Source organism: Typopeltis vanoorti, chromosome 3 (assembly GCF_054136105.1).
Source record: "Typopeltis vanoorti isolate ZY-2024b chromosome 3, IOZ_Tvanoo_1.0, whole genome shotgun sequence".
NCBI classification, from domain to species: Eukaryota; Metazoa; Arthropoda; class Arachnida; order Uropygi; family Thelyphonidae; genus Typopeltis; species Typopeltis vanoorti.
In genome coordinates, this window is record NC_143551.1 from 56,256,409 (window position 1) to 56,279,890 (window position 23,482).

General features: G+C 36.4%; 1 protein-coding gene across 4 annotated transcripts in view; it reads left to right on the plus strand.

Moving 5' to 3' along the window:
* The window catches only part of LOC150108169 (RB1-inducible coiled-coil protein 1-like), a 611,254-nt gene that overhangs the window by 23,514 nt on the left and 564,258 nt on the right, over positions 1-23,482 (plus strand). For 3 of the 4 annotated variants that reach the window (XM_090390624.1, XM_090390626.1, XM_090390627.1), the window contains exon 2: positions 22,478-22,584. In XM_090390624.1, the coding sequence (XP_090246750.1) occupies positions 22,478-22,584 (107 nt within the window). Of the gene's footprint in view, positions 1-22,472; positions 22,585-23,482 lie in introns of all 4 variants that reach the window. The other variant, XM_090390625.1, reaches the window with a different exon arrangement.

Below are 23,482 nucleotides of genomic sequence, written 5' to 3' on the forward strand. Positions count from 1 at the left end.
AAGATAAGGGAATTTTAGAGTAATAAGGCCATGACTGCGAGCTAAGATTTCTACAGACGCTTTAAACTTTTAACAAGATTAGGTAGCTCTAGAACTCTGGGAGATTTCTCTGAGGCAAGAATTCTTCTGTCCAAGAACTCTAATTGGCGCAGCTTAAACAAATTTTGTCAGAGTTCGGAAAGGAAACGATCCCAGAGAGATAGATTAGAGATCTCATTCTTAGTTGGCATAAAAGGGAATAATAGAAGTATAGTTTATAAGAAAAAAATCAATATATCATAAATTATAAATACCGTATATTATCGCATATAATGCGAACTAGAGATTTTGTTTGAAAACTAGCCCTAAAATGCCATGTCCACTTATAATGCGATCTGTTAATCTTGTTCCATAACATTATAAATAATACAATACGAATTAACAAAAAAATATTTATTTTAAAACAAAATGTCAAAAAATACAATACGAATTAACAAAAAACTATTTATTTTAAAACAAAATGTCAAAAAATACAATACGAATTAACGAAAGAAATATTTATTTTAAAACGAAATGTCAAAATCCTTTAAATTCTTCATCTTTTGAGTCATCAAACATTTCATTTATAAATTCATCTGTAGGGATTGCGTCATCAGTGTAGCAGTTGTCGGCATCGTCTTCGTGATCTCCATTTTGTTATGCGTCATCCTCGCTTTCGTATGTGACGTGATCTTTGGATCCATCCATTGAATTACTTATTCCACATTTAAGAAATGAGCATTGAATCATTTCAGATGGTATCGAATCCCATGCTAGTGACTAGGGTGATCTCAGGCTTCTGAAAATTCCCACCCTTTGTCATCTTCGCCAAACCAGATGAACATCCATTCTCTCCATTTTTCACGTAAGTGATCTTTAAATGGCTTATTCAAGCTGACATCAAGCGGCTGCAAAACGGAAGTTAGACCACCCGGTATGACTGCTAGGTCTGTACGTAGCTCACATGCTTTCTCTTTGCTTGCCTCTGTTAAATGTGCCTGGAACATATCCCAGACTCATGCTTTGTTGACATAACAAGCTATCTGGACGTATGTTCCATACTTGATCCAGCCACAATTGTACACCTTCTTCATCCATCCAACCTTTCTGATTGGTGCGAACAATTACACCTGGTGGAAATTTCATATGCTTTGGAATTTTCTTCCTTTTAAATATCACTGTTGGCTTTAATTTGGTTCCGTCTGCCATGCATGCCAGAACAACGGTAAAATGCGTTTTTTTCATGTCCCATTGTTTTTATGAAGACACCCTTTTCAGCAACTGAGTTTACTGTTCGATTCCCAGGCATATCAAAGTACATGGGCGTCTCATCCATATTGCCAATTTGGGAAAGTTCATATCCTTGACACTTCCGTAATTTTATGATAAATTTATGGAAGGACTGCACTTTTTTTTCAAGCTGCTTTGGTAACTTCTGTGCAATTTTTGTTTGGTGTTGTAATGTTAATGCTTTGCGTTCCATAAATCTGTTGCACCACCCAGGCGAAGCAAGAAAAGATGAAATACCTGGTGTGTCCTTGAATTTACCATTCCTGAGTTGTAGAGCTCAAAAATGAATTGCATTTCTTGTTACTATAATGCCATCTTGTCGTTGCGTCAAAATCCATTCATTTAGCTCTTCTTAGAGTTCTGGAAAGGATGCTACATCTCCATGACAGGCACGTTTCGTTTTAGGGATTTTTTTCAAGACTGTCTTTTTGCTTATCTCAGAGTCTAATATTACTCTCTGCTACACCAAATTCTCTCATAGCAACACTGTTATTATGTTTTTCTGCAAACTGCATGACATGCAATTTAAATCCCGCTTCAAAAGATGAACGTTTACGTTTCTGTTGGCTCATTTTCAGGCTAGGTTTGTTAAACAAATAATATTTAAAATGAACTGTGGTTATACCGATATACCTAACTGTGCTCTATCATTCGGCGACCGAGCACGCATCGTATCTGCGCATAAAACCAGTAATGTAAGTAGCTTTCTAGTAGTAAGACTTATACGTTGGTTAGACATAACTGGTAATTAATTTACGGAATTGACAACGCATATAAAGTAAATAAATTAAAGATAACTTTAATGAATCACTTCTATATTTCGGCAATGTCACATTGCCATCTTCGGGAACATAAAGATATGGTATATGCACTAAGGAACTAACAAAGCAAATGAGGAAGAAAATAAGAACTAATTTTGTTCCTAAAGTCCTAATGGTGCCCTCTTGCGGGCTAATTTGGTAGTCTTGGCAGTTGGGCTGAAGTTCTCAAAATGAAAGTCTCCCAAATTTGGGGCAGTTTCATGCACCCAAATTTGTTGAGGTTAGGAACGTTTTTTAGAGCTGCTGAAGATTCTTTGAATAGTCTTTCGTATTTAAACTTGCTGCGATGGATTATTTTTGTCTTCTTCCAGCGAATTTTATGGTGGGTATCTAAGGCATGGTCTGCCAGTCCAGAGCAGCTGTACTGGTGAAACCGGATGTAGTATTTGTCAATTCCGTAAATTAATTACCAGTAAGTAGCTTTATGTGCAGATACAATGCACGCTCGGTCGCCGAATGTGAGTAGGTCAAGTAGATTTGGTTGCATAGGTATTAGGTAGTATATATTGTGTGTGCAAGTCTAATAAGATGTTATATTTTTTGGGATCCACATATAATGCCAACCCCTAACTTTAAGTAGTATTTTTTACCATAAATTTTTCGCATTATACGCGATAATATACGGTAATTATATATATTTAAAACACACACACACTCTCTCTCTCTCTCTCTTGATGGAGATAGGATTGATGGGAAATTGACACTGGCATCCCATGCACAGAGTGAAACATACCCAAACCAAATGCAGATGCAAATAGGTAGACATCGGGGCTTTCAAACAGTGTATCGCAATTGATGAACATTGGTAAATGTGGCAAGTTTAGCAACTTTGATCATGGACATATTATCAGCACAAGACAGATGGGTCATTCTATCGCCCAAGTGATAAGAACCCTAGGATTCTCAAGGGTAACCGTATCAAGGGTCTACCATGAGTATGCCATCAATAGACGTACCAGTGCCCAGTGAGTTGTACCGAGCTGACAGAAGGGTGCAGGTGTGGTGTCGACAGCATGAAGCCATTGTCTCGTTGTGCCAGGTCGACTGTGTTCAGGGAGGTGGCAGTGGTGGCTCTGTGATGGTTTGGCGAGCCTTCACATTAGGTCCCCTAATGTGTATGGAGTGGTCCTTAAATGCTGTGAGCTACCAGAATGTGCTGGCTGGTTACCTACACACTTTCATGGCCCTTGCACATCCTGCAGCCAATGGTCTTTTTCAGCAGGACAATGCACCACCTCCACCGGGCTGCAACCACCCAGGCATGGCTTGAGGAACATTCATCTGAGTTTGGTACCATCCAGTAACCCCTAAGGTAACCTGATTTAAATCCGATAGGATTTCTCTGGGATGTCATATCAGCTCCATGTATCTGAGACTGACTTCTGAGGCCCATTTGTTGGCACTGCTGCAGCAGGCATTGCTGGGATTACCTGTGCTCTGGCATCTGGTGGAGTCAATGCTTTGGAGAGGCATTGACTCCACCAGATGCCAGAGAGTTGCCATAATAAAAACAAAGAGTTGCCACAATAAAAACAATAAAGAGTTGCCACAATAAAAACAAAAAAGAGTTGCCACAATAAAAACAAAAACATAACAAAGGTAATACCAAATGTGAATTTTATTAACATTCAAATATAACATAAAAAAACACAACAGAAACAGAAATTAGGAAATATTTTATTTAATCCCACAAGTGTTGCTTGTCATAAAACATAGGATTCATTTTTATTTATAGGGATAAGTTTTGAATACTATACTTATTCTTTCGGAAGATGAAAGAAAATGGCCTTGTATAATGATACATATCCCCTCCTTAACAGACACCATACTGCAAATGTAAGAAAAACAAGTAGCTTTATTGTACCACTGTATATAGTATGGATACAATTAGAGACTGTATACTATATGTAGTGACAATTAGTGTAACTCGGAGACATCTGGAATGAAAACAATATGACTGCATAATGATAAACAAGTTACTAATTTTATAATTAAAATTTAATCAAAAATATTCCAACGAGCATGCTATATATACTTAAAACTTTGTATATATCAAAAAAGTGTCTGCTCAATGCAGAAGGGGTATAATATATCTTCAAGCAGGTTTCCTCGTGAATGGAGATGTGGCATGTGACACTACCCAGTGTGAATGTGTTAAAGCTATGAGATACACTCTGCTATTTTCTTTTATTTTATTTTTTAAAAAATGTTTGTTATGACCTGCTGAGCTGATTTCACTATTTACTAACAGGTTGCGACCTGCAGTTTCAAAAACACTTCTCTCAGATATCCCTGCCAATTAGTATACTTTGCATACCATCTTTGCTTCTCACTCATTTGGCCATTCAGCTAATGCATTTAAGTCCTCTTATAAAACCACAACATCCTTTCTGCCTCATAGTTTCTTCCCAACTTTGCATCATCTGTAAACAACTGCATGCCATCATTTAGACCTCTCCTAGTATTATTAATATACAAGTTAAACAGCAAAAGAGACCCTTGGGGCCCACTACTAATGACTTTCCTCTTCTGAAATATTGCTTTTCCATAGACAACTTTCTGATACTTATCAGCAAATCTCCAATCCAGTGCACTAATCTATTGTCTGACTCCATCCATCCATCCATTTCAATTTAATTACCAGCTTATCATGTGGCAATCTATCAAATGCATTTGTAAAAATTTGATACATGTATGCATCACCCTTATTCAGTACATACAATAATTACTGTATTTATTCAAGGAAGGATAAAATTATTATAATAACTATTATTATTAACACCAGACCTCCACTGAGTCAAAAAGACTTATTGCAGGAGGTACACACAAACCTTATCAAACTATGTTTTAAACCCAATCAGTATGTCTGCAGTTACCATACTGTCAGGCAATTCATTCCCTTTTTTTTTTTAGATAAATTTTATTTATTAATAATACCGGGAAACTCCAAGGAGTCCATAGACTCATCGAGGGAGGCCCTAAACATGCCAAGAACAACTATTCAACATCCACATAGTATCTATCATACTTTCCCTTGAACTCATTCACAGTAATGGCACCCACAGACTCTGGCAGCTTATTCCACTCATTCACCACTCTCCAAGTAAAAAGCCTAGTTCTAACACCCTTGCTAACCACACTCTTGTCCAGTCTCCATGAATGGCCCCTAATCCTCCCACCACCAGTCCCGTTCTGAAAAATATCCTCTGAATTAATCTTATAGAAACTTTTCAGTAATTCGAATGTCTCAATCATGTCACTCCTTTTCTGCCTATCAACCAATTTCTGCAACCCACAAATCTTCAACCTGTTCTTATAAAGTTCATTCCATAGACCTGCTATCATCTTGGTCACTCACCTCTGGATCCTCTCCACCTCCTCCCCATCAAGAAGAAACCCTGGTGCCTAGATCTGGGCACAGTAGTCTAGGTGGGGTCTTATCAAGGCTCAATACAGAGGAACAATAACTTGCTTGTCTCTGCTCGTGCAATGTGCCCCTCCTAAACTTCAACTCTCTATCCACCAACACTCCCAAATCCCTGGCCTCGTCAATCTCCTGAAGTACAGTTCCACCAATGTGGTATACTGCTGTTAATCTTTTCACCCCAAAATGCATAACCTTACACTTTGCCGCATTAAATTGACATCCATTCTCCTTAGCCCGGTCCTCCAATCTATCCAAATCATCCTGCAAAATTTTGACATCATGTGCATTCACCATTGCTCTACCCAACTTTGCATCATCAGCAAACAAATGAACAGTTCCTCTCAGATCCTTTTCTATATTGTTAACGAACAAATTAAATAGTAGTGGTTCAAGAAAAGAAACCTGCGGCACACCACTAGTCACAGGCCGTCTTTTGGACTCTACTCTTGAATAAACTACTCTTTGATATCTCTCCATCAACCACCCTCTTATCCATCTCACCAACCCTATATCCATCCCCATATGCTGCAGTTTACTGATTAGAATTCCATGTGTGATCTTGTCAAAGGCCTTAGCAAGGTCCAGCAGTATCACTGTAAACCAATTACCCTTATCCAGTTGAGCCGTCACTGTGTTATAAAACGTGAGCAAGTTACTGAGGCGTGATCTACCCTTCACAAAACCATGCTGTCCCCAATTACAGTATCCCATTTTCATCTATCTATTCCTGTATTTTTCTGTTGACTACTTTCTCCAAAACCGTGACAACTCCTGATATGCTGATCGGTCGATAATTTGCAACTGCGGTCTTGGAACCCTTTTTATGCAGTGGAACTATTTTCCCCTCTTTCCGCCCCTCGGGACTAACCCAGACCCGAGACTCAAACAAAATGGTCAAGGGCACTGATGCTTCTTTAGCTACTTCACGTGAGACCCGGGCTGGTATACCATCTAATCCCACAGATGTATTCACATTATCATCATCATCAAATTCCTGACATGTACCCTCAAGGGGTGTACAGGATATGACAGTACTACATGAAAAAATTACATCATTACTAACTTCCTATCTACAATTTTCCTCCAAATCAGTCTGTTACTTGTCAAGACTCCAACATTATCAGATCTTATATTTCTATCGTCTAAGGCACTTTTGTACCGTATCAATTCACCTATATCTTGGTCTTCCTCTGGGTCGTTTTCCTCCCAACCTGGCAGAGAACACTTGTTTTGCTAATCTTTCCTCTCCCATTCTGTTTAAGTGACCATACCACCTGAGATTAGCTCTGCTAACGCATTCCTGTTTGCTGACAATGTCAAGTTCTTTCCTAACATCCTCATTTTAAATGTGATATTGCCATTGATGCCATCTGTTCACGCCTCTAATCTTTCTCAGGACTCTCATATCTGCGGTCTCTAGTCTTTGGTCAAGTGTTTTACTTCTGGCCCAGCTCTCAGATCCATAGGTTAGAACTGGTTTGAACACTGTCTTGTATAAAGCTAATTTAGTGTCGCTAATTCTGAAAAATTTCTCTCCTATTCAATTGACTGCCTACCATACCAGCTTTGTTGATTCTGTTGTCTATTTCCATATTTAATTTACCATCTTCAGTAAAAATCGTGCCTAAGTAGTTGAAATGTTTTACTTGTTCCACAGGTTCTCCATTCACAACACGGTTGACATTTTCAACAATTCTACCTATTGTCTTTGTCTTTTTAATGCTGATCTTCATACCATATCTATTACAACAGTTATTCAATTTATTCAGGGAATCTAGCAAACTTGTAGCGGATTTATTTAGAAGTATAACATCGTCCGCATAAAGCAAAGAGCTGACATTAACATCTCCAATTCTGATATCATGTTTAATACCACTTTCCTTCATAATATGATCCATATAGGTAATGAATAACAGAGGGGATAATATACATCCTTGTCTCACACCAGATTTAGCATTAAACCATCTTCCTGTACTTCCTTCAATTCTAACTTACAACTCAAATAAAGACTAAGTATTGCTTGATATAATGCCCCATTGACACCATATAACTGTAGCATATTGAATAACTTCTCTCTTGGCACCTTGTCATATGCCTTTTCCAGATCGACAAAACTTAAATACAGATCTTTGTTATATTCCCGTGCTTTCTCAACTATTTGTCCTAAAGTGAAGATCTGATCCTGACAGCCTCTATTTGGTCTGAATCCGGCTTGTTCTTCACCAAACTTTTCTTCCACAATTCTTCTGAACCGTTTCTCAAGTATACTTGCATAGATCTAGCCAGGAACACTCAGTAGGGAAATGCCTCTGTAATTCTCACATTCAGTTTTATTTCCCTTTTTTTATTAGAGCTCTACTCCAATCATTGGGAATTCGTCCCTCTGTCCAGGCTCTCTGAACTATGCAATGCAGCCACTGTAAGACTTTTATACCACCATACTTCAGCATTTGTGGTTGACATTAAAGTATTCACGTTAAGGTTTTGTAATATGCTATTCACTTCCATTTCATTCACCACAATTCCCATATAAGCTGTTGGTTCCTTCATTCCTGCAATATCACCACCTGGATGATATACTGTTGCAAAGTGCTTTCTCAGTAATTCCACTATATCAACTGATTCAGTTGCCTCCCTACCATCGGCATTACTTAAAATCATTCTGCCGTATTCATTTTTTCTTTTACTTGCAGCATATTGAAAAACTGCTTGGGATTCTCTTTAGCTTGCGTGGCTAATTTCCTTTCATAATCCACTTTTGCTTTTCTTACTACACTGGTTAGTTACCCTTCTGGCCTGTGCTTTATATTGTTCATGGGCCTGCAGGTCATCTTTCTCCTTAAATTCCCTGCACAGTTGTTTCTTTTTTTGCAGCTCCAGCTTAATGGTGTTATTCATCCATTTAACGTCTACTTGATTTGCTATCTGCACTCTAGGTATACAGTCAGCCATTACCTCCTTCAAACTCTCCTTTACTGCTTCCCATGCACTATCGACCTCCAGCCCTTGCAGTTAGAAAGCATGTTAGAAATAATAATTTTAATTTCCTGATCTTTTGGCCATCATTTTAAGGTCATCATCTGGAGTATATACGTATATATATTCTCTCTCTCTCTCACACACACACACACACACACACAGACATATATATATACAGGGTGTTCGGGATAAATTTGACAGTTTCGTAAGGAAAAAGAAAATCTTCTTTGTATCTATTAAATTTAATGAATTGACAAAAAAACATTACAGGCAGAGTTAATTACAATACTATCAACAAGATTTACTCAAAATAACCACCATTAGCATCGATCACAGCTTCAATTCTGCTTCGGAACCTCGAACAAGCTGATGCTACAGTCTCCCTGGGAAGGGCCGCAAAAACTGTTTTAATTTTATCCATTAACTGGGCTTTTATTACTGGAAGTGCGATTGGTGTCTTTTTCAACTGCGCCCCATACAAAATAATCCATGGGGTTAAGGTCTGGGGAGTTTGGAGGCCAAACATTTGGACTGGTGAAGTCGTAGAAATTTTCAGACAACCATTTTTGACTTTTCCCAGAGGTGTGGCAAAGGGCCGAATCCTGCTGCCATACATACGGCCTACCATTGGCTACCCTTGTTATCCAGGGCTTGACTACAGTTAGCAACTCCACGAACAAAGCCCGAATTCCAATGCCAGGGTTCTTCAACACCTGTTCCTGCAGATTTGCGAGGAATTCTGCTGTACGAACGCAATCAGATCGTCTGCTAGGGATCTTTCTTCTTGCTACATCCTCGTAGTCACCATTGCAAGTCTCTAGTTCATGCCTGATTGTTTTTACTGTATTCAGGGAGCATTGGGCAGCAGTCGTAATATCCTTATTTTGATGGCGGGCACGAATCATCATGATACAAGTTATTCTCTTCCATGATTCAGGTGGGTTCCAGCTATCCATCCTTTCTGACATCTTGTATATGAATGAAGAAGGGTCCAAACTTTTAAATGAAGAGAAGTGTGTGTTAATACATGTAACTTACGGAAAAATATAATTAATTATAAATATGTCAAATTTATCCCGAACACCCTGTATATATATATATATATATATATATATTAGGGTTTCCAAGCAATTTTATAAGCTTGGTTATTTAACTCCTAATCCCAAGTATGCAAACAATTAAGTTTGCGCCTGAAACATAGTTCAAGTCTAAAGATGGTACAACACCAGGGCAACTCATTGTAAAGGTGGGTAAAGCTCTGATCACTATTCTTAGTATTTCCCCATAATGTAAAGCACACCTCACTAAAAGATGTATACTGCAATACATTATGGGTGGGGTCACTACTCAGACCGGTTTCAACCATTTTTGAGGTCTCCTCAGTGAGTAGCTAGACCCTAAATACCAAAGTTTTAGTAATACAGAGCCTTATCAACTTTACCTATAGAAGTTGCTGCAAGGTGTTTTTATTAAGAATCTCTGGAGGAGATATAGATGTAATTAATTTTTTAACTTGGGGAAACTGTATATTAGGGTTTCCAAGTAATTTACCCACTTTTACAGTGAGTTGCCCTGGTGTTGTACCATCTTTAGACTTGAACTATGTTTCAGGCGCAAACTTAATTGTTTGCATACTTGGGATTAGGAGTTAAATAACCAAGCTTATAAAATTACTTAGTAACCTAATATACAGTATCCCCAAGTTAAAAAATTAATTACATCTATATCTCCTCCAGAGATTCTTAATAAAAATAAAAACACCTTGCAGCAACTTCTATAGGTAAAGTTGATAAGGCTCTGTATTACTAAAAAGCTATATTAGCCTCCTATAACGATGAATAATCTCCATGCCCATTCAGGGCAAGCAAACTGCTCATAAATTTTACCCTCACTGTAATCACAACAGATAGCAGGGAATATGAAAAGCATTTTGCTTCACCCCCTAAAGACATAATTGTCAATTGTCAACCTTGGTATTTAGGGTCTAGCTACTCACTGAGGAGACCTCAAAAAAGGTTGAAACTGGTCTGGATAGTGACCCCACCCATAATGTATTGCAGTATATATATCTTTTAGTGAGGTGTGCTTTACATTATGGGAAAATACTAAGAATAGTGATCAGAGCTTTACCCACCTTTACAATGAGTTACCCTGGTGTTGTACCATCTTTAGACTTGAACTATGTTTCAGGCACAAACTTAATTGTTTGCATACTTGGGATTAGGAGCCAAGCTTATAAACTTACTTGGTAACCCTAATATACAGTATCCCTCAAGTTAAAAAATTAATTACATATATATAAAAAGATAAGCTGAAATTTGAAACGTTTCTATGTCACATTTTTTGTCTTACCGGCTCTTATTGGTTTACCAGCCCAGAACTCAGGGGGGGGGGATGCCGTAGGCACCAGGGGTATGTATACACACACAAACAGAGTGACCAGCTGTATTACATTTAACACAGTAAGCTAAAGAAAAATGATTTGATCAGTGGTTATTCTACTGGCCTGATCTCTAGTGAAAAATTAGATTAAATTGAATTGAAACAAATGAAATAAAATAATTACATCAAAGCTAAAGACAGCATCAGGGAAAAATATTTTCCTATAGATAGTTTTATTACAGCAAAAATGATGTCCTAATTTAACATGAGAATTGTTATATTAGATTTAAGATCCTGGATTACCTATCCTGTTTATAATTAATCCAGGATCTTAAATCTAATATAAAAATTCTCATGTTAAATTAGGACATCATTTTTGCTGTAATAAAACTATCTATAGGAAAATATTTTTCCCTGATGCTGTCTTAAACAGAATATAGCTTTGATGTAATTATTTTATTTCATTTGTTTCAATTCAATTTAATCTAATTTTTCACTAGAGATCAGGCCAGTAGAATAACCACTGATCAAATCATTTTTCTTTAGCTTTTTAGCAAGTGTAAGCAAACATCGTTTGCTTACACTTGGATAAAGTATTAAACCAAGAATATAATTTCTTGGTATGTTTAATTTATATACATACTTGCATGTTGATATATGCAGTGTGTTGCAAAATATTATTTTATTAAAATTAGGTAAATCCCATCCTTGTTGATTAAGTTTTATTCTGGGTTGGTTAATGTATCTGCTCTCCATCCAAAAGGGCTGCAGGTTCGAATCTTACCATGGGCACGGATGTTTGTGATTGTCTGTGAAAATACTAGTGGTGATGTAGGGTGGTAGATGGCATTAGTGTAGATAATGATGGTAGTTGCGGTTCGTTGTAGTTGGTGGAGACGGAAAGTTGTACAGTAGGTGCCATCTCTCAATGAGTCTTTGGAGGTATCACATAATAATAATAATAAACTTTTTTATTTGATAGCATTTTTAATATATTCTAAACTGTATCTCAACATTTAAGAAGTAAGATTTCAAAAAATCCATTTATTTGCTAATAAAAGTTTCTCATGGCCCACTAGGAAAACCAAGGAGTCCATTAATGGGCTACAGATTAAACTTTGAGAAAAGCTTCCTTATACAAAGAAACCATAGCTTCTTTATTTCTGTATGTTAAATTCTTCTACATCATTGGCATAATCTGATGTTATGACTTCACAAATTGTGTAATGTGACCCCAGAACTTCAAGTCCTTGTCTGCCACTACTTCCATAACTCTTGTCTCCTCAAAATTTCCCCATCAAGTGTATACTTTGCATCCCATTGTGGCCCATTAAATTTCAAAACCTTACACTTTGAAACATTGAACTGACAAGTTCTACTCACTAGCCCACTCATACAGTCTATTCAAGTCCTCCTGCATGGCTACGACATCTGTTCCAAACTAGAATCAATCATTTTAGTGTTAATTGAGGTTTTGCTTATTATTTGAACATGAAACCACAGCCAAACCTGAGAAGCTAAAAATTGATCATCCCAGTGTATGTTATCCCTACCTAAAATTAGAAAAGTCTGAAACATGAATAGTTTCAGTGCTCATTACTTGCAGTTTTGCCTATTACCGTGAAGTTATTTCCTGAGCCGAGAGAATGTTGCATGTCATGTAAACTGCACTTAAAATGCAGCTTATGGATAGTTGATATTATTGCCTTTCATTGGTTATTTAATTATAGGTTCTTCCACTAATGAACCAGGCTATAATACAGGCTCAGAGATCATGCCTTTTAAGTGATTCACTACCAAGGCAACTTAATGATGAGTGTTACACAGTGGAGCATCCTTATTTCTGCTTGTCAGCAGCCCTGACACTATTGCAGCAGTCTGTTGGGTTGTCTTTACTTTTAATCTTTAAAGGCACCTGTGGCATAACTATTAACAACAAATTACCTGAAAGTATAGATATTTCATACTGAAAATAACAGTACATCATCAGTTTGTGGAAACAAGCAAATCAAAGAACAGGAATACAATGTACATACTACAATCTTTTTACCAATTAAAAGTGATTACTGCAAGCTAGAAGTTAATATATTAATAAATAATATTAAAACTATTTTTGATGATTACATAAAATGAGAATCTCCCAAACTTTTGGGGGAGAGATAATCATTCCAATTCAAGTTAGGCTGGTGTAAAAGAGCTTTCAACTTTCTTTGAAAAGGTCTTCATATTTAACAGACAAGCGTCATCCCACTGTATACTGTGTTTACAGTCAATATTATGCTGTGCCAGACAATCATAGTATTCTATGCTGGTCTGGCACAGCATAGGTTTCATGCATTCAATGCAATATTGCTGTTCATTAATTCCTTTTTTCCACAGAACTGCCTGTCTGGTCAAAGTATGTCAAATTATATTCACAAAGATCTGGTAAACACCAGCTAATGATAGAGGTGACAGTTTGTCTTTTGTAGATGGTCAAATGAGAAATTTTGTTGATAGAAAAATATGCGAGAATAAGGTAATACTTCAAAATTGTACCAATAGGTTTAGAGATACCAGAAATATAAGGATTTGGAACCCTGTGGTTTGTCGAAGAATCCTTAGGCATTGGGACATAGGAGTCAATTATCTGCTGAATTTGATGATTGTTGCAATCATTTAATTTCATTAAAGTTTTGATAGTGAGTAGTTCTTGTTGTAAGTTTGAGAGAGAGAGAGAGGAGCATGCATAATGTGCTCGATTAATTAAATACTTGATAACACCTAATTTTTTGAGAGGTGGGATGAGACCTTTGTGAGATTTGATGTATGTATCTGCCAGTAACGGTACTTTTTCGATAAACATTGGTTGTTAAAGTACTGGAGGATGTCAAAGAATGGTAAACTACCAGCATTTTATATATTTAATTTAATCCTTTATCCAAGTGTAAGCAAACAAAGTTTGCACCTGAAGTATCTTCAGAATTGGGGCAACTCGTGGCAAACGCGGACTGACTCCACATCACTTGCCTTCTGTCTATCTATCTCAATGGCTTTAACAGGCCTTTAAGGCACACAGCCCTCCAAGCATGCTTGGATTTCGTAACCCAAATACGAAAATAGAATGGTCACCCCTATGCCTCGATGTATCGCTGGCTGTATCCCTGTGTGTTCACGGGGCTGGTTTGCCTGCTTGATGGGTTGAAAAATGGCAGATAAACTAGCAGAAAAAACCCTGCTGTCCACGCCCAAGACCGGCTAACTTTTCTATGGCTGAGGAGGATTCTTCAGCTCCTCATGTCGTCAACGGGAATCGAACCTAGGACACTCCTTCCCCAGTCATATGATTGTGAAGTGCAAAGCCACTAGGCTAACCGCACGGACTCATCACTTGCCTTAGTATCCCATAATGCAAACCACATCTCCTTGCAGACATGTATAATGCATTATGGGAAGGGTCACTACACAAACCGGTTTCAACCTTTGAGGTCTCTTCGGTTTGGAGTCAGACTCAGAGGTGATACCAAGGTTGAAGACCTTGCAGAAGTCATATTTCCCTATACGAGTTGTCAAAAGGTGTCACACCTTATTATTAAATTACTCTGGATTAGAGAAAGATGTTGGAAGTTTTGTTATTTGGTTAGACTATAAATTATATATTTAGTTTAATCCTTTATCCAAGTGTAAGCAAACAAAGTTTGTGCCTGAAGTATCTTCAGGACTGGGGCAACTCGTGGCAAAGGTGGACTTCACATCACTTGCCTTAGTATCCCATAGTACTTTGCATTATGATATACTAAGCATTATACATCTCCTTGTGGACATGTATAATGCTATGCATTATGGGAAAGGTCACTAACCCAGACCAGTTTTGACCTTTATTAAGGTCTCTTCAGTGGGAGCCAGACCCAGAGGTGATACCAAAGTTGATTCTCGTTATAGGGAAATATGACTTTTGCATTGCTTCAACCTTGGTATCACCTCTGGATCTGACTCCCACTGAAGAGACCTTAATAAAGGTTGAACCTGGTCTGGGTAGTGACCCTTCCCATAATGTAGCATTATACATGTCTGCAAGGAGATGTGCTATGCATTATCGGATACTAAGGCAAGTAATGTGAAGTCAGCCCACCTTTGCCACGAGTTACCTCAGTCCTGAAGATATTTCAGGCACAAACTTTGTTTGCTTACACTTGGATAAAGGATTAAACTGAATATATAATTTATAGTCTAACCAAGTGAAAAAACTTCCAACATTGTTCTCTAATCCAGAGTAATTTAATATTAAGGTGTGACACCTTTTGGCAACTCGTATAGGGAAATATGACTTCTTCATTGCTTCAATCTTGGTATCACCACTGGATCTGGCTCCCACTGAAGAGACCTTAATAAAGGTCGAACTAGTGTGGGTAGTGACCCTTCTAATGCATAATATTATACATGTCCACAAGGAGATGTGCTTTGCATTATGGGATACTAAGGCAAGCGATGTGGTCAGTCTACCTTTGCCACGAGTTTCCCAGTCCTGAAGATATTTCAGGCAAAACTTTATTCAAGTGTAAGCAAACTTTGTTTGCTTACACTTGAATAAAGGATTAAACTATTATAATTACGGCTATTTTGCATGCTTCAGTTTAGGAGTGCCCCTGTTAAGCGTTAAACTAAATATATAATTTAGACTCTAACCAAGTGATAAAACTTCCAAATACCAGCATTTTCTTTTTCCATGGTGAATTGAATGCATAGAGGATGGCTATTGATCTTTGTAGAAAAGTGGTAAGTTCATTTTGAGAATGAGGCCAAGTAGCAGGAACATCATCGTAATGAAACCAAACAGAGGGTTGGAGATGAATGAATGAGAATAAGGTATCTTCCAGATGATTCAAAAAATAGTTTGCCAATGGTTGGAGACAGAGAGCTACCCATGGCAGTGTCTTCATCTTGTCTATAGATCTTGTTTTTCCAGCTGAAATATCCTGATTGCATAACAAATTCAAAATCTTTACATCATCAGGAGGAAAATCATAAATTAGACTAATAGTGTCAGATAATGGAATGTTGGTAAAATGAGAAACAATGTCAAAGTGGCTTAACAAATATGACTGTTGTATTTGAATAGTCTTGAATTTTTGGAGAAAATGTGTGGAGTTCTTGATAAATGATGGATTGTCCAATACGGACAGTTAATAAATGAAAAAAATTTAGCAATTCTATAGGTGGAGAGTCAATACAATTCATAATTGGTCTCACTAGACAACATGCTTTATGAATTTTGAGAGACTATATAAACAAGGAGTCTAAAATGGTGTATAACTTATCCAAAGTATTTTGATCCCTACTAACAACTTCATTAAGAAGCTTATTTACTTTGTACGATAAAGAGCCAAGAGGCTATTTTTCCAGCGGCATAAATTAAGTTAAGGGGATAATAAATCCCTCATCATTTTAAAGCTGCATACGAAACTCTGAGATCGAAATCTAAGAGTTTCATGCTGAAGAACTATCGGCAAGTCCAAGCGTAAGTCAACACCTGGGTGGTACAACACTAGAGCAACTCGTCAAAGGTGGAGCAAGTTCCATCACTATCCTTAATATTTTCTCATAATGTAAAACGCAGCTCCTAGGAGATGTTTTACATTATGAGGAGAGGTCACTACCCAGAGAAGTTTAGACCTTTATTGAGGTCTCATCAGTGAGTGGGTAGACCAGGAATACCAAGGCTTAAGTGAACCGAACTTACATATACCCTTACTAATGAATTGCCAGACCGGTGTACCCATATATTATTATTACTACACTAAAGAGCCAAGAGGCTATTTTTCCAGCGCCGTAAATTAAGTTAAGGGGATAATAAATCCCTCATTATTTTAAAGCCGGATATGAAACTTGGAGATCGAAATCTAAGAGTTTCATGCCGAAGAACTATCGGCGTAAGTCAACACCCGGGTGGTACAACACTAGGGCAACTCGTGTCAAAGGTGGTGCAAGCTCAGTCACTATCCTTAATATTTTCTCATGTAAAACGTAGCTCCTAGGAGAGTGACGGAGCTTGTTCCAAATTTGACACGAGTTGCCCTAGTGTTGTACCACCCAGGTGTTAACTTACGCTTGGACTCGCCGATAGTTCTTCAGCATGAAACTCTTAGATTTTGATCTCCGAGTTTCGTATATCCGGCTTTAAAATAATGAGGAATTTATTATCCCCTTAACTTAATTTACGTCGCCTGAAAAATAGCTTCTTGGCTCTTTATTGTAGTAATAATAATATATGGGTACACCGGTCTGGCAATTCATTAGTAGGGGCATATGTAAGTTCGGTTCACTTAAACCTTGGTATTCCTGGTCTACCTACTCACTGATGAGACCTCAATAAAGGTCGAAATTGGTCTGGGTAGTGACCTCTTTTCATAATGTAAAACAGTAATACATCTCCTAGGAGCTGTGTTTTACATTATGAGAAAATATTAAGGATAGTGATGGAGCTTGCTCCACCTTTGACACGAGTTACCGTAGTGTTGTACCACCCAGGTGTTGATTTACGCTTGGACTCTCCGATAGTTCTTCGTCATGAAACTCTTAGATTTCGATCTTCGAGTTTCGCATCTGGCTTTAAAATAATGTGGGATTTATTATCTCCTTAACTTAATGTTTAATTTGTGTTTTTGTAGGGTTATAATTAATTTCTTGATAGATGGAGGTATCCTGTAAAAGATAGTCTTTCTCTCATAGTTGGTTTTATCCATTACTACTGCTGTTTTTCCTTTATTTTCTTTCAAAATAGATGTATAGTTCTTTTGTCTTAATGAAAACAATGCATGGATTTCAGTACTAGATAAATTACATGAAGGTAATTAGTTTTTAAAGAGTAAAGCACCAACTTCAAAGCATAGTTTATTAGCATCTTCGCTTGAAAGTCCTGGTAGATTGTGTCCCATGTTATGCAAAAAATCAAAATGCAAATGGATTTAGGTATAGTTTGCCCACTGTTTGTAGGTCCCTGCTTCGCGTCTTTCCAAGAATAGTCGATTCATACTGAAGGGGAGAAAGAAATGAAGGATGTCCGAATTGGTCGCCAGCATGCTAAATCACGTGCTTTATAGGTAAAAATTTCCAACTGTTATACAAGCAACATAGTTAACTGCAATAATCATAAAAGAGAAGTTAATTTTCCGACCGCTAATAATAAACAACTCATCCCACAATACGGACTGATTACCCTATTATCGGAATGGATTCTCATTTTTCTGAGATGCGCAGAAGTGGCGAAGGATCTCTAATCGGTGGGCGAACTATACTACAGCACATTTTCTAAAAAAAAATCAAGAATATTCAAATACAAGAGTTGGATTTGTTAGTCAGCTTTGACATTGTTTCTCTTTTTACCAACATTCTGTTATTAGTTCACTATATGATGATTTCTCTCCTGTTTTTTTTTAAGATTTTTGAATTTGTTATACAATCAGGATATTTCAGCTGGAAAAACAAGATCTGTAGAAAGGTCGAAAACACTGCCATGGGTAGCCCTCTGTCTCCACCTTTGGCTAACTGTTTTTTGAACCATCTGAAAGATAACTTGTTCATGTCCATTAAACCCAACTCTCTTTTTGGTTTCATTACATCAGTGATGTTTTCTTTTTGCTCTTTGGCCTCATTTTGAAAATGAATTTACCACTTTCCTACAATGGATCTACACATCTTCATCTACACATTAAGTTTACCATGGAAAAAGAAAATGCTGGCAGGTTTAGCATACTTGAACATCCTTCTTTCTCACACAGCCAACAGTACTTTGTCTATCAGTGTTTATCAAAAAAACTACCTTTATTGGAAGATACATTCATCAAAAGTTTGCTCATTACACCTCTCAAAAAATTGGCATTATCAAGTCTTTAATTCATAGAGCACATAATGTATGCTCCTCTCTCTCAATCTTATAACAAAGCTTGATATTTTTTGTAAAGGTAAAAAAGCCACTTTTATGTTGTGCTTGCAAATTCTTACATCCACCAAAACCTCCACATCACCCCATAAAAAAAACCAGGCATCTATGAGATCCATTGCTCGTGTGGCATTTGCTATGTAGGCCAGACAGGGAGGTTGGAAGAGACCTGCATGTCTGAATACGTAAAAGACGTCGAAAACAGAAGAGAGCATAAATTAGGCCTGGCTTTCCACATCACAATCACTACATCAGGTACTCTGGAAACAAAGCAACAAACAAAATTGTCATATATTGATGTTAACTGTTTCACATAAGGGATGGTGCCCCAAAAACTCCTCAGAATGCTTCTTTCCGAATTCCTGGATTCTAGCAAGATGTATTTTATTGAGGTTGAATATTCGAATTGTTGCAAAAATTTGTCAAGCCATCTTAATTTTTACTTTAATAAGCTATTTACTGGGAATTCAGTTCTTTCTGAATGAATTAAAAATGGAATTTGGTATTTAGAAAGTACACCAGATTATGTATGCATGGTTCAGTTTTGATTTCGTATTGGATTATTTCATTACCAGAATTTAGCAAAACAGTTCAGACTAATAGTAATTTTGCACTGATTCGATGGAATATAATGAAATATTATATTTAGGATCTCTTAAAGTTTGTTGATAATTTCAATTTTGCTTTCAATCAGACATGATTGTTCAAGTAAAAATAATGAAAATATCAACTGAAACTTGAACAAATCCTTTTGTTGCTAAAAGTAATGCATTATAGAAGGGAAGGTGGGAGAACTTGCAACAACCAGTCTTGAATCTAAGGCTGAAAATGATACAATGTATGATTATATTCATACCATTCATTCATTCTACTGTATGGTGCAAATGATGTCATCATTGGCTTAAGAGGTTCCAATGTACTGGGAGTGTTCTTTAAAGACGGTGATGTAATTGTGACTTGAGTAGCGAATAGTACATTGAGAATGTTGGTTCCATTCACCTAGGATTTGCATAGGATGTGTTGTGCAAAAAACATTCCAGTTCATGCACAGGTATTCCAACATGTCACACATCATGATTCTAGAGCCTATTTATCAGAACACGTCTCTCGGTAGGCTCATTTCGGCATTCACAAAATTCCCGTACCCTTAATGTTCTTCTGATCCCACATCCCTTGATGCCTTCTTTTGGGATATGTTGAAGGAATGGGTATTCCACTATGACCTGCTTTAGAACCATGATGAACTAAGGGATAAAATTACACATTATGTCCAGCAGATGTCCCAATCCTTGTTCTCCAAGAGTCTTTGCATGCACTCCGAAACTTGTCTTGAAAGACAAGGTGCTGATTTTGAGCACATAATATCATTAAAGCTTTATTTGACCAAGATTTTACCAATGGTTGTGTGTGTGTGTGTGTACACATATATTTCTTCGTTAATAAATCTGTTTACTCCATAACATATATTGTTGTAGTTATTCAGTACTGTTTTTTATGCCATACTTTATAATTGTACAACTCATTATTATTATTATTCGTGACACTCCAAGGATGCTGAAGACTCATTGAAGGAGGACATCCACCGTACAACTCTCCCTCTCCACCACTACACCAAACCTCTACTATCAATCATCTACATCAAACCATCTACTGCCCATCACCACAACTAGTATTTTTTGTTTTTAAATTGTGTGTGTTCTGAAAGGCCAGTTTGTCTGTATGTGGGATAAAAAATCCGAGTTTCTGGGAGAAAAAACTGCTGCCTCTATATGAGATCGGCTAACTCACCTACAATTGAAAAAGTCCTTAAAGATTCTTTCTGTCACGAATCAAACTTATGTTATATTGTACAACTCATTCATACAATGTATGAATATGACCAAATATATATGAGATTAACAGTTTTGAAGGGTATTGTTTATAAACACTTATAAAAACCTTTTAATCTGATATATATTTAATCATATTCGTACATTGTGCTACAATAATATCCGGCCTTAGCTTCAAGGTTGGCTGTTGCAAGTTCTTCCACCTTTCCCTCTATAATTGCGTTGCTAGTAGCAAAAAGATTTGTAGGATAACAGTTTCCTGTCCAGTTTGATAGAATCACCATCAAAATGTATTGAGTTATTTCAATTATGATTTCAGTTGGACCATTTTAGTGGCAAAATGAAGAAAACAAAATTAAATTGTTCTGGGTTCAGTTGTGATAATGAATTATGTCACTACACAAACAGTATTACAAAACACCTTTTTACAATTATCTATGATTATTTTTCTTTCCAATTATTAATTTATCTTATCATTTTCTTAACTAATAGATTATTTGGTATTAAAAAGAATCTGAATTACATGTTGCAGGAGGGACTTACACAGTGCTGTGATGCTAAATTTCTTTGTATCAGAATGTTTCAGAGTATTAAGGCATATTTCTGAGATATTTCCTCCTTATGTGTTTTGTTGCACTGCTTAAATAAATCACTTTAAGTGAAGCAAAATTAATTACAGGTATCCCTTGCTTAACACGGGATTTGATTAATGCTGCGAAATTAATTGCGCCAATCCTTTGCTATACGTGGCAAGAGTTTTGATTAACGCGCCTTTAACCCTGCAGAGCTTGCAGCTGACCTGACAGATATGTTTAATATAAATATTCTTACACAATTCAGTGTATAGCTTGGGGGTCATGAGTAGCTGTGCATTCATATGTTACAAGTGATATTCCGCACTGTTTTTTGCTGTCAGTTTAGTTTAACACATGTTATGTAAAGGTTTGTGATATTTGACAGTAAATTGTATCTGAAAGATACCGTGACCTCCGATGTTAGTATAGTATGGTTTAGTTGTTGTTTTTTTATTCTTTGTTCGATAATTTTTAGATTGTAACTGAAAATAAATAAACCATCACGTATTACTGAAATAGAGAGCCAAAGGCTTATTTATCATAATAAATAAGCCTTTGGATAGTCCTCTAGGAGATGTGATTTACATTATGGAAAATACTAAAGAAAGTGATCTGGAGTTTACTCCACCTTTACTACGAGTTGCCCATAAGGTTGCTTATGCTTGCATCCGCCGAAACGTTTAGTTTCTATATATTCAGCACGAAACTCTTGTAGTTTCTATATTCGGCTATGAAATAATATTGGATTCAATATCCACTTAATTTGTACCATCATGTATTATATTTGCAATGTTTTTTCTTTGTTTTATTGCTTGTTTGCCAAGGTCTAGAGAGTAATTTTGCTTGTTATTGTAGAATTTATGCTGATAAGAAAAAAAATAAAACTGTTCAAACGACTCTTGATAACTTCTTTTGATAAAAAAAATTGCAGTAAATAATGTAGCTACAAGCATTTGTTAAACATTTACTTTACATTCATTTTTTATCTTTCCTAAAAGAGTACCATATAAAACAAATTATTAATACAGTAATTAATCATGGAGGAATTGTAATTTTTACCATTGATTATTATATTTGATTAACGCGATTTTGATATACGTGGTAACATTGAGGGATTAATTAACTGCGTTAATTGAGGGATACCTGTATGTATGTATATATATATATATATATATATATATATATATATATTTAACATCAGTTTTTTTATAGTTTGTTTTCAATTTTTTATAGTTTAGATACAACAGTTTGTCAGTGTCAACGAAAAAAGATTCAGAATGCTGTACATATTCTTAGTAGATACTGGCACAATGATGACTTTTGATATGAATTTGGCTTTAGAAAGGTATGAATATTTTATTAGTCTCCTATGAATAATTTATAAAATAAGTTTATATATTCTTTATAATTGTGAATTATTCTTGCTGACATCGTCTTTTTGTTATTACAAAATAACTTGTACTTCTCATTTTAGAACTAAAACATAATTCTAATTTTAATAAATTATAGAATTAATTTTGTATGTCAGTCAAGTAAATAATAGTTTAATATCCAATGTTTCACTGACTAATATCTGTCAGCATTTTCAAAAGGATACACTGGTAAGCAATAGGAAGTAACAAAAACTAGGAAACTAACCGACAATTCTAAAAATTATATAAAGTTATCATTGTGTGTGATAACAATACGACACGTGATACAATACCCACGTCGCAAGTACAGCGTTTTATTTGTTGAGATATTTATTGTAATTTTCATGAAAGTTCATTTCTTTTTGCTTAAATGATCTGATTAGAGTTTTCCATATATCTGGCAGGATTAAGCCTTGATTCTTATTTAAGTTATCTGTTGAACGGGCGACTGTAGCAGCTTCTTTGAATGTTCTGGAATGGTAGTTCTCTTCTATGTAGGGCATATGATTCATATCCCATTCAATATTATGGTTGGTAGAGGCAAAGTGGGAAGAAAGGCCTGATATATCTTGTCTGTTATTCCTTACATAGCCTATGTGTTCTTTCTTTCTTGTTTCAAAACTTCTAGATGTCTGTCCGATGTAATTGATACCGCATGAACAGGGTATGCTATAAACTCCAGAGTATTTGAAGAAAGGATGGCTATCTTTCGGTGATCTTATAAATTTTTGAATGGGCTCAATAGGTTTCAAGGTTACTCTGATATTATATGGTTTTTGAAGAAGAGCTAATTTTTTTGGATATGGTACTAACAAATGGAATTGTTATAGA